Raw genomic sequence first — 12,012 nt, 5'->3', positions numbered from 1 at the left:
GCTCTTCACATGCGCACAGCCCCCAGCCAGGCAGTGTTGCAGCGCGAGGTGGAATAGGCTATATCGGATTCGTAGTTCTTTAACTGTGTATGATTTAATTTACTAGCTATAAAACAAAATGGCTGAAAAACTTCGAAAGCACTACTGCAGCACTTATTTTACTATAAATGTGATCATACTTTAATGATCAGACGATTTTTATTCGCAAATGCGATTGAAATTCTCGCACTGTGGAGCATTGACCACTCGCCAACGTGGCTGGTGAAATAAGACATTTACCCACCAATGCCAAAATCTACCTGCAGGTGACATGTTCATTTTTGGCACTGGTAACAATCATGTACGTTACTTTGATTGGTTTCAATTCAAATGGTCAAAAAGAAGAAGGAAAAAAATGCTTCTTCTCAGGCAATACTTTTTATAGGACTGTTGGGGAGTGGTCTGAGTGAGGGTCCTAATTGGAGGAGCCTAATGGGAGGGACATGTAACCTGAAAACGAGCTGTTATTGGCAGAGAGGAGGGACAACTCTATTTGTTATTGATAGAATAACTTATACCGCCTGGTGATGTCACCAGGTAGTACAAAACCCGACCCTTGCAAAACAAGTAGAAATTTCAGGCGGTCTTTTCAAACAGCTCTTATACTAAAAGTGCTTTTTACAGTACTATTCCAACATAGTGTGTAAATTTATTTGAACCACAAGAAAATCACGTTTTTTATTGCACTGCCCCTTTAAACATTTCAGTCTTGACCTGAACACTATCCTTCTTTATACTTCATAAGGTTATATGGTTATGTGGTTATAAGGTTATGACATGTGTGTAAGTGCTGTCATCGTAACGTGTTAAAAATAAATAGCTCTTATGTCTGCCATTATCTGTTCGATGTTGTATGAACTTGTTAACTCGCTGACACACCGATCACGTGCTGATATATTGGCTTTGGGCAGTGCAGATGTGTGGAGAGGCTGGCTGACGGACAGGTGGCAGAGCAAATAGCAGCAGGTGAAGGTTAAGCCCCACCTTCACATCGACCCGTCTTAGTGGCATTTATCAAGTTCTTGATATGTTTGTAAATCAGGACATGAGCAAATATGGAAAACACAAAACCCTTTCCAGGACAATTAAGTGTAATGTGTTTTCATGGATCCGAATGGCGACTAATGGGTTTTCATGACCATTAAGTGGTACATTTTCACATAACAAGTGGAGTTTTCAAGTGTAGTGGGTGTTCACATTGTTAATCTAAGTATATGGTTTTGCAGATGTTGTGCACGCATGGTACAAGCCCAAAGTGGTTCTCAGTGAAATGGAGTAGGTTTACAGACATTTTAACACATTTCAAGAGATGTCAAAATGAGAGGTTATTTCAGCTACTTGGGACATTGGATGTTTTACTGAGATAGGTTGATGTCCAGATTAGTGCAGAGGCATGATGTGTTCACAAAAAGATACAAATTTGATTTTTTTGTCTCGTCATAAGCTGCCATTGGGGACCCACAGCCATGACTTGCATAAAGTGTTGGAAGAAACAAACCACGGGGGTGTCTTAAGCAATCATAAAAATGATTTACAATGATTACAAACACAGCACGGCATAAAGGAACACTGATTATTGACACGATAGCAGGTCTGCATAGACAAAAAAAGTGTGCTTTATGTACCATGCTCTGTGTCACCTGTAGATTGAGTCTCTCCTTTCAAGCACTCTAATTAAGTATTAGTAGTTAGTAATCATTTATTAAAATGTGTACCATTACCATACTCAGAATGCCTTACTGACTGCACTTAAAGCTGGTTAATAAGGTTGGGCTTTTTTTGGATGAATAAAACGACAGAGTACACTTTCAGACAACATTTCTTTAATACAAAGTCAACATATCAACATAAGTCAACATATCTACATACACAGTGGGTTTTAAACCAATCATTGTTTCAGTCAGAAGTAACAGTTTGAAAGCGATAGCACTTGGCCCTCGTAAAAAGAAAAACTATTTTGCTTGAGTTTGGGTCTCTTCATCTTTTTGTTGGCTGTTGTATGTATATGTTCTATTATTTTGTAGTCATTTTTCTATTTCGTTCATTTCCCCTCTCTGTGGAATATTCCAGTAATTTGGCTGCTGTTGTCAAAAGTCTGGCATCTTTACATGAAGTCAAAGAGTAACACGTTACACAAGCTTCCAAAGACGTCCACTGTCTTTGGTTTTTGGCATAACCAAAACCAGTCTTTGAATTCAGTCACAAAAAGCCCTCCTTTCAAGATTTAGTTCATATGAAATGGTTAGATTCCCACGGTTCTTTTCTCCTGGTCTTTGCATCACACGGCTCCTTCTCACTTAGTCCTGATTCATTCTGCATCCCGTAACAAAACATGGCAAAAAAATAAAAGGAACACAGTATGGTTCTATACAAGTCTTATGTGAGCAAAACATATTACATCGTTTCATGAATCAGGGGCAGTGGTAGTGTAGTTCTCTGCCCCTAATGGCTGTGACATCGCACTATGGCCAGTTGCTAAACAGCAAAACTATCTCCTCTTTCTCCCTTTGACTGCCAATGGACTGTCTACTTCTTGGCCTTTTAGGCAGTTGGGAACTAGCACTTCTCCTTTCGGGGAGCTTTTGTTTAGGAAAGGAATTGTCCTTTGGTTGCCATCATTTCCAATGTCTGGAGAAGGAAGCAGTGTTCACTTTGCAAGAAGCCTGTGCTGAGGCAAAAGTTATGGGTCCTCACTGACCTGTCTCATAACAGAGTTAGCTGTGGGTGGCTAGTAGGGCATATTGCTAACATGGCATATATGACAAAGTGGGGACTTAAGAACAGGGAACAGTGGAACACAAATGTTACAAAGGGAGAAAGCACGCTTTACAAACACCAGGAACTTTGCAATGAGTAGAACCTTATATTTGCAGTTCAGTCTTTGATTTGAAGTAAGAGAGCATTGAGGGTCAAATTATACAAATACATATTATCTATATATTTGTTTATTTACAGGTATTATATTCTGGATCATAGTTGATATCTAACAAAGGGATAATCATGTTGTGTCTGAAAAGGAAGACAAAATAAAAAAGAGTGGAAAAAAGGACTTCTGAGAAAGAGGGAGATCATAGTCTGTACACGGTCAAAAAGTACAGTACCTTTAGTCTGGCAAATTCATAAAAATGTGTAATAATGTAGTTTTCCTCTAATTGAATGCGTTGTATACTATTTAATCTACTATCTATGAAAATAATACTTAAACGAATACTAATAAGTACTGTTAATGATAATTATAATTTCAACGACAATTAAAAATGCCATCTCCTTATCGGCACAGGTCTACCAAGTGGTAGGAATTAAAAAGGGCTGTAGGAGCGGCGCTCGGCGAGACACCTCCCCTCATTGTTCCCAGAAAAACAAACAATATTTCCCAAGGTTAAGGTTATGGTTACAAAAAAATATATATATACAAAAATCCATCATCATTTTACATGAGTAATTGAACGTTTATGGGTAAAAGAAAAACAACTAAATTCATACTAAGAGTTTGGGTATATTTTTATATTCTGTATTTAAATATATATGTATGTGTGAATGTGCGATATATAAGTATATATGTACACATCCACACAAACACATGTTATACTTAACATTTCTACAGTGAAAAAATAGAATGTATTTTAACATAATATGAACAAATAAGCATTTATTTCTTACTGCTAATTAAAAAAATGGGATACAATATCTCTGTTAAAAAACTAAACCAAAACTAAAATAAAAGTCAGCTATGTAAAGTAAAATAACAATAGTCATCATAACACAACATTAATGTTTCCATAATGTTACAATAACAATAAGGCTTTTTTGGAAATAAGAAAGACTACACACAGTTCCTTTTATCACTCTGTTAGTGTACATACCAATCGAAAACCCTTCACAGAAGCCAATGTAAAAGTATACTCCTGGGTATACCAAAGCACTGACCTCTGATAAAAAATGAAATTGGGGGCTTTTGAGGGCTTGTTTTTTATCAGACACAACTACATAGTGCGTAGAATCGGCCCTGCTATCGTTTAGGTTTCACGTTTGGTGATGTGCAATTCATTTGTATCGTGGCTATAACTTTCACATCGCGACATCCCAATCCAACATGGCCACCTCTTCCGGAACTTCAGTGGCCTTTGGCCAATAGGTGGAAGGGAAAAAATGGAACCTTTTTCTGGGTTGTCAACTCAGTTCCTCACAACTTTGAACTACTTTCCTTCCACTCTTAGTACCATAACTGCAAGAGGACTAGTTTCTCGCTACGCTTGGGACTAAAATGTCTAGTGAGAGATGGAGGGGGGAAGGGGGGGGGCAATAACATGTGGATGCGCCTTCAGTCCCAGCCGCCTGGGTGCGAACTGCCACGACCAGACCAGGCACCTCCATTGTCATCCCATACCAAAGAGTTACACTTACAGCATACAGGAGAATAAGCAGCATGTTTGGTATCGACAGAAAACCCATGAAATACAAGTAATTGTAAGACAAAGTAACAAATGATTACAATGGGTTGTTGGTCACTGTACACGTTTGCGGCGAGCCCAGTTGCCGCCATTCACCATTCATTCCCCGACCTCATGTGGTGATTTCACTCGTTGTAGCCGAAAGGCCGCCTGAGCTCACCATTCAAAATGGCGGACACTGCACCAGTAACTCATGGCACAACTAGTCCTGAACGAAGAGTGATCGTAAAAAGTCATGGGACATGGTTGTCATTTCTCTGGTCTTGCAAGAGCGGTCATCTACCCAGTGTCCTTGGCGACCGAGGCTAAGAGAGATATATCAGTGGTTACTGTATGAACATGTGGGGTTTGTTCTCAACAGCACCAAAAAAAATGGTCCACAAAGTCAAGTGCTGGAGAAACTGACACAGTAAATTGATTGAATTGGCATTTGACAAAATCCACCTATGGTAGTCACTTTAAGACACCGTCCTCACTTTCACCCAGACTATTCTTTACTGCAGAGGCTCCTCTTCTCCCAAAGAGTTGAAGGGTAATAGGTATGATGGACACTTGAAGAGCTGCGAGTTTGGAGTTTGAAAGGTCATACCAGAACTATGGGCAGTAGAAGTTCTCTTGCTAGAAAGAGATGAGAGTGGTAGGGGGTACCGAATTGGGGGTTGACTTCTCTTGCCAGCACCTTAGCGTTAACTGAGTGTGTTATCGGTGTGCAACGTTTTTTGGGGGACAATCATCTGTGTACACAGGCAACCACAGTTAGGCCATCAAAAGTGTTCATCAACAATTAGGAACTCTGAACTTCTGCTCTAACATGTTAAAAAATGAGACCGCTTCCCTCATCCAAGCTACATCCAGTCCACCCTTTTCTCAGCTTCTCAATTCTTTAGCTTTTTTTTTTTTTTTACCTCAGTCACGTTCACCCGGTCACTTTTCCTTCATTCGCTATTATCTCTGTATTGTTTGCACGTAGTATTTTTTTTTTTAAAGATGTCCACAAAATGTTTACAATGTCAACCGCCACATCTGAACACTTGAGGTAAGGTTAGCAGTCTGACACTTTTGATTATTCCCACCCCACAGCTTGAGCCACCACTTTTGGTTCCTTTCTCCCGAGTGAGGGCGTCAGCTGGTTTTGCTGTTGGAATCGTTTACACTTTCCTCACCGGCATCAAAGTCCATTAGGTCCAATTGGAATTGCACTATTGTTTGTGTTTTAAATGGATTTCTTTACAACAAAAAAATCTACAATTAGTTTGCTTTCCTGTTGGTTGAATTTTGTTTTCTGTTTGTTGTTGTTGTTTTTGTTGTTGTTGTTGTCATTTCAAATTTCAAGCAAGTTTCTATGGCTCAGGAGACTGTTGAGGGGGACAACGGTTCGGGGGACGAGATGGCTTTTTACGTTGCATAGTGATCAAAGCTTCCTAGGTACTCCAGACCCGCCTGGTAGGAAAACTGATATTCATCCTGCATAGACAAAAGACAAAATATTAAATGTTAATATCACGTTGTGATAGCAACAAAAAAGAGAATACTCCACTGTAATACTACAAAGCCAGCAGCTCTAAGACTACCAGACAGTACCAATGCTAACACAATTCTGATGCGTATTCTTAGCACCCATGGCCAAACTACATCAAAAAAACACGAGGACTACAACATCCACAAAGGCCTGTGGGTCTAGAGCAGAGACGTCAAACTCTTTTTCCTGCGGCCTGCATTTGGTCTTCACCGAGGTCCGGAGGTTGCACTTAAAATGTATTAAAATTCATGCCGTCAAAATTAGCAAAAAATTGTTCTCTTCTCTATCACTTTTGGAATTTTTCGATGCTCCCTGACTGTCTAGCTTTCATTTTGATAACTGTTAGCAAGCTGGCCAGAGTGAGGAGACGATAACTCTCGGTCCATTATCACTTCTACACCGTTTCAATTTTGCTTTTAGTCATTTAAATGTCGATTGAGATCGTTTTTCATGATACCTTTTTGAAATAAAATTTAAAAAATCCTCAAAACCACCCACAGGTCGGATTGAATAGGCACACCCTAGGGCCTTGAGTTTCACACACGTGGTCTAGAGTGACCTCTCACCTCTGTCTGCACCATGGCCGGCCTCTGTGTCCGCAGCATCTTGACCGTCTGAAAGATGTCCACCACGCCCTCGTAGCGCATCCTCTCCAGCACGATGCTGAGCGTGATGAAAACACCGGTCCGGCCAACTCCCGCACTGGAAAAACAACAACACACAACAGATGAAGTCCTACTATTACATCAAGAGCTCTACCTTGTGTACATTATTTAAGTTGTCTAAAGTGTATTGGCTGGTTTAAAGCTAGAGTCCTTTATTGAAACAATACCAAAGCATCCACGCCGCCTCTGTTTTGGTAGAAAGCTGAGGGATGGGCCCGGAGAGATGTAACCACTCTCAAATTCATAGAGAAGAGCCATGGATGCAAGGACTGACCATCCCATGATATTAAAATTGTAGGTTGAACCATGTTTTGAGGCTAGTTTACATTTACATTACTTATAAACATTGGAGTAAAACAAGCGTATATTTTGGATTCTGACGTAGAACGACAGTTTAACTAAGCTCATGAGGCATGTATAAGTTATATTCTTCGGCATTTATCATTCATTAATATGTAAAAATAAATAAAAATATGCAGCAACTTTGGCTTTAAAATGAAGCCGAAATCCTAGACTTAAAAAGTATGAATGAATGGAGAATCTCCATTGAACATTATTCTTAGTCTAGGGCTAGATTTATGAATCTGTGTCCAGGAAACCAGCCCTAAATATGGGTCTAGGGAAATCAAGTTATAGTAACAGCTATTATATGTGTCCATTTGGTTCATTCTATGTTCTTTCTCCTGTCCCTGGATACCAGTCATCATCTGCCGTCGCTAGACAGTTTAACGCCTGGCTTTAAAATGATCATGTGAGAGATAATCTTGATGTGAGGAACGTACACATTCCACTTTGATGCCCGCCCGCCCACACAACACGACATGAACACACACACACATGCACGTACACAATCTCGAAAGCATTCGTGCACACACACACATACACACACCCGCATATGAGCATGCACGCACGCACACACGCAATGCAGTTGAAGTCAGAAGTTTACATACACTTAGGTTGGAGTCATTAAAACTCGTTTTCAACCACTCCACAAATTTCTTGTTAACAGACTATAGTTTTGGCAAGTCGGTTAGGACATCTACTTGTGCATAACACAAGTCATTTTTCCAAAAATTGTTTACAGCCAGATTATTTCGCAAATGGGTCTTCCAAATGGACAACGACCCTAAGCATACTTCCAAAGTTGTGGAAAAATGGCTTAAGGACAACAAAGTCAAGGTATTGGAGTGGCCATCACAAAGCCCTGACCTCAATCCTATAGAAAATTTGTGGGCAGAACTAAAAAAGCGTGTGCGAGCAAGGAGGTCTACAAACCAGACTCAGTTACACCAGCTCTGTCAGGAGGAATGGGCCAAAATTCACCCAACTTATTGTGGGAAGCTTGTGGAAGACTACCCGAAACACTTGACCCAAGTTATACATTTTAAAGGCAATGCTACCAAATACTAATTGAGTGTATAAACTTCTGACCCACTGGGAATGTGATGAAAGAAAAGCTGAAATAAATCATTCTCTCTACTATTATTCTGACATTTCACATTCTTAAAATAAAGTGGTGATCCTAACTGACAGGGACTAACAGACAGGGATTTTCACTAGGATTAAATGTCAGGAATTGAGAAAAACTGAGTTTAAATGTATTTGGCTAAGGTGTATGTAAACTTCCGACTTCAACTGTATGTACACAATAACAAACAAATGCGCACGCACACACACACGGACACGCACCCACATATGAGCACGCACGCAAGCAAACACGCACACACACACACACACACACTTTGCATCATTAAGCCCCATTGCAAACCTTTCCCTGCAACAGTCCCCAGAAATAGGGCGAGTCTTAACTCTGATCCTAAAATACTTGAGGGGCTGTCTCCGTAAGCTACTTTGGTGTGAAATGACTTCCCCTTCACCAATGGAACAATAATTGATTTGACAACAGATTAATTTTTCTCTCTTACCCGCCCCATGACAGTTTCTGAAAGGTTACAATGTTTTTTTTTTATACCAAAGATAACTTTGACCATTTTCTACCTCGAAAACTTCTGACAGTAGATTGACCGAACAAGACACCAGCGACAAAACCTCCCCCTCAAAAAAAACTCAACTGTGGACACTATGTCACCACAAAGTCTACCCCCTTCTGTCCTTTCAACCCCCCCCCCCCCCCCCCCCCCCCTCCATTCCTACACACCCACCCCATCCTCTCCTGGAGTGTGGAGAAAGCTCATTCTAGGGAGCTAGTCACAGCTTGTCATATGGCTCTTAAACTCCATCAAACCCTTTTAAATAGATAGACTTCCAAATCTAACCGCCGTGGAAAGCAGCATTGAATGAGAGGATTTACACTCCCATTCACAGAAAGTAATCAGGCAATTAATGACAAAAAGCGTGTGGCTCTATTAGATAGGAATTGGGGAGGCAGTAGAATAGAGAGAAAGAGAGAGGGAGAGAGAGAGTTGTTTGTTTATTTATTTGGATCCCCATTCTCTTTTGCAGAGGCAGCAGTTATTCTTCCTGGGGTTCACAAAAAACCTAAAACATGACAAGTAAAAAAACAACAACATAATAATACAAACAATACAACTAAATACTGTACATAACGTGTGTGTTAGTGTGTCTGTGTGTGTGACCCCTCAAAGTCCCCGCCGTACCATGAGATGTTGTTTAATCTGTTTTTTAAAGGTCATTTTGCTGTTTGCTTGAGTAAGTGGAGATGGAAGGAAGTTCCATGTAATCATGGCTCTGGGGACCTGGGGACTGTGAAGAAACCCTTGGTGCCCTGTCTACTTGGGTAATGTATGACCTGAATGTTATTTGATTTTGCAGACAATGTGGAATTTTCATCACGGTAATATTTCTCGTTAAAACTCGAAGAGAAGCAGTTATTCTCTCGCCAATCCACAACCAGGATAGATGTTGTTGATGTTAGTTCTGTGTCTGCAGTTAAGGGCATGGCGCGCTGCTCTGTTTTGAGCCAGCTGGAACTTTGCTACGTCTTTCTTTGCTGCACTTGACCATATTACCGGACAGGAATCAAGATGGGACAAGACCAGAACCTGAACAACTAGCGCAGTTGATTTTTGTGTCAAAAAACGCTAAGGGGTTGGGTTAAATGCGGAAGATTCAGTTGAATGCATTCAGTTGTGCAACTGACTCGGTATTTCCCTTTCCTTCACAACAACTTTAGCAATATGACGTGCCCATGATAATTGACCATCCAGCTTCCTCAACTTGCTCAATGGTCACACCCTTTATACACAACTCCAGCTGAGGTTTAGGTCATAGAGAATGTGCTCAACCAAATGAAATGCTTTTAGTTTTTAGACGTATTTAAGACCAGTTTATTATTAATCACCTATTCGGATACTGACTGTAACTCTCAGGGAGCTCACTGGCTTTGGGTGCTGACGTGCTGAGTGTGAAATCGTCCGCATACATAGTAATTCTAGCTTTGTGTAAGGGCAAATCACTTGTCACTAGAGAAGAGTAACGGCATAAGGCAACTGCCCTGAGGGACACCGCACTGTACATATCTGATGTTAGAGAAGCTTCCACTGAAGAACACTCTCTGGGTTCTACTGATTTGGAAGATTGAGTAAAGTGAAGGGGAAAATGCAAGACATTGAGAAAATATATGGAGGGATAAAAGACAAAGGAAGAAAGAGGGGATGGAAAGGAAGAAAGTGAGGGAAAGAAAATAATTATCTTTTGATATAACATATGAGTGGTTGGTATTTGGTATTTTATTAGGATGCTCATTTGTTGTTGCAAAAGCAGCAGCTACTCTTCCTGGGGTCCACGCGAAACATGAAACATAATACAGAATGACATAACACAGAACATCAATAGACAAGAACAGCTCAAAGACAGAACTACCTACATTTAAAAAGGCACATGTAGCCTACATATCAATGCATACACACAAACTATCTAGGTCAAATAGGGGAGAGGCGTTGTGCCGCGAGGTGTTGCTTTATATGTTTTTTGAAACCAGGCTTACTGTTTACTTGAACAATATGAGATGGAAGGACGTTACATGCATTTAGGGCTACATAATGCTGTACACTTTCTTGAATTTGTTCTGGATTTGGGGACTGTGAAAAGACCCCTGGTGGCATGTCTGGTGGGGTAAGTGTGTGTGTCAGAGCTGTGTGTAAGTTGAATATGCAAACAATTTGGGATTTTCAACACATTAATGTTTCTTATAAAAAGTTTACAATCTAAAGTAACACAAAGTAATTTAGTCTCCTGAACTTGTTCAACAGCCACACCATTCATTACCAGATTCAGCTGAGGTCTAGAACTTAACGAATTACTTGTACCAAATACAATGCTCTCAGTTTTAGAGATGTTCAGGACCAGTTCATTACTGGCCACCCATTCCAAAACAGACTGCAACTCTTATTTAGGAGTTTCAGTGTCTTCATTAGCTGTGGTTGCTGATGCGTATATGGTTGAATCATCTGCATACATGGACACACATGCTTTGTTTAATGCCAATGGCAGGTCATTGGTAAAAATAGAAAAGAGTAGAGGGCCTAGAGAGCTGCCCTGTGGTACACCACACTTTACATGTTTGACATAAGGGAAGATTCCGTTAAAAGAAAACCCTTTGAGTTATATTAGATATATAGCTCTGAATCAACAATATGGCAGAGGTTGAAAAGCCATAACAAGTTTTTTCAAGAACAGGTCAATAATATCAAAGGGTGCACTGAAATTTAACTGTACACCTCACACAATCTTCTTATTATGAATTTCTTTCAACCAATCATAAGTAATTTGTATCAGTGCAGTACATGTTGAGTGTCTTTCTCTATAAGCATGCTGAAAGTAAGTTGTTAATTTGTTTACAGAGAAATAGCATTGTATTTGGTCAAACACAATTTTTTCCAACAGTTTGCTAAGAGCTGGCAGCAAGCTTATAGGTGTGCTGTTAGAACCTTTACCACTCTTGGGTAGTGGAATTACTTTGGCTTTCCTCCATGCCTGAGGACAAAGACTTTCCTCAGATTAAAAATATGACAGATAGGAGTGGCTATAGAGTCAGCTACCATCCTCAGTAGCTTTCCATCTAAGCTGTCAATGCCAGGTGGTTTGTCATTATTGATCGATTACAATCATTTCCCCAACTCTCCCACACTAACTTTACAAAATTCAAACTTGCAATGCTTTTCTTTATTTGTCATCATTACTTGTTATTTTTTATGCATGAATACAATTGCTCCCTGTTCGTTGTTGGCATTTCCTGCCTAAGTTTGCCCACTTTGCCAATGAAATAATCTTTAAAATAATTGGAAACATCAAATGGCTTTGTGATGAATAAGCCATCTGATTCAATGAAAGATGGAGTTGAAATTGTCTTTCTGCC

At 40.0% G+C, this 12,012-nt stretch overlaps 1 protein-coding gene across 19 annotated transcripts in view; it reads right to left on the bottom strand.

The window, feature by feature from the left end:
* Positions 1-1,845: 1,845 nt before the first annotated feature.
* LOC129811066 (receptor-type tyrosine-protein phosphatase S-like) overlaps positions 1,846-12,012 on the bottom strand; it is a 278,327-nt gene continuing 268,160 nt past the window's right edge. For all 19 annotated transcript variants that reach the window (XM_055862203.1, XM_055862204.1, XM_055862195.1 and 16 more), the window contains 2 exons: positions 6,576-6,711; positions 1,846-5,954 (listed from right to left, as the gene is read on the bottom strand). In XM_055862203.1, coding sequence (XP_055718178.1) covers positions 5,886-5,954; positions 6,576-6,711 — 205 coding nt within the window. In that variant the 3' untranslated portion in view covers positions 1,846-5,885. The remainder of the gene's footprint in view (positions 5,955-6,575; positions 6,712-12,012) is intronic.

The sequence above is a fragment of the Salvelinus fontinalis genome, chromosome 14 (genome assembly GCF_029448725.1).
Source record: "Salvelinus fontinalis isolate EN_2023a chromosome 14, ASM2944872v1, whole genome shotgun sequence".
In the NCBI taxonomy this organism is placed as follows: domain Eukaryota; kingdom Metazoa; phylum Chordata; class Actinopteri; order Salmoniformes; family Salmonidae; genus Salvelinus; species Salvelinus fontinalis.
The sequence above is the reverse complement of the archived record's forward strand: the minus strand, read 5'-3'. Positions and strand labels throughout refer to the sequence as shown.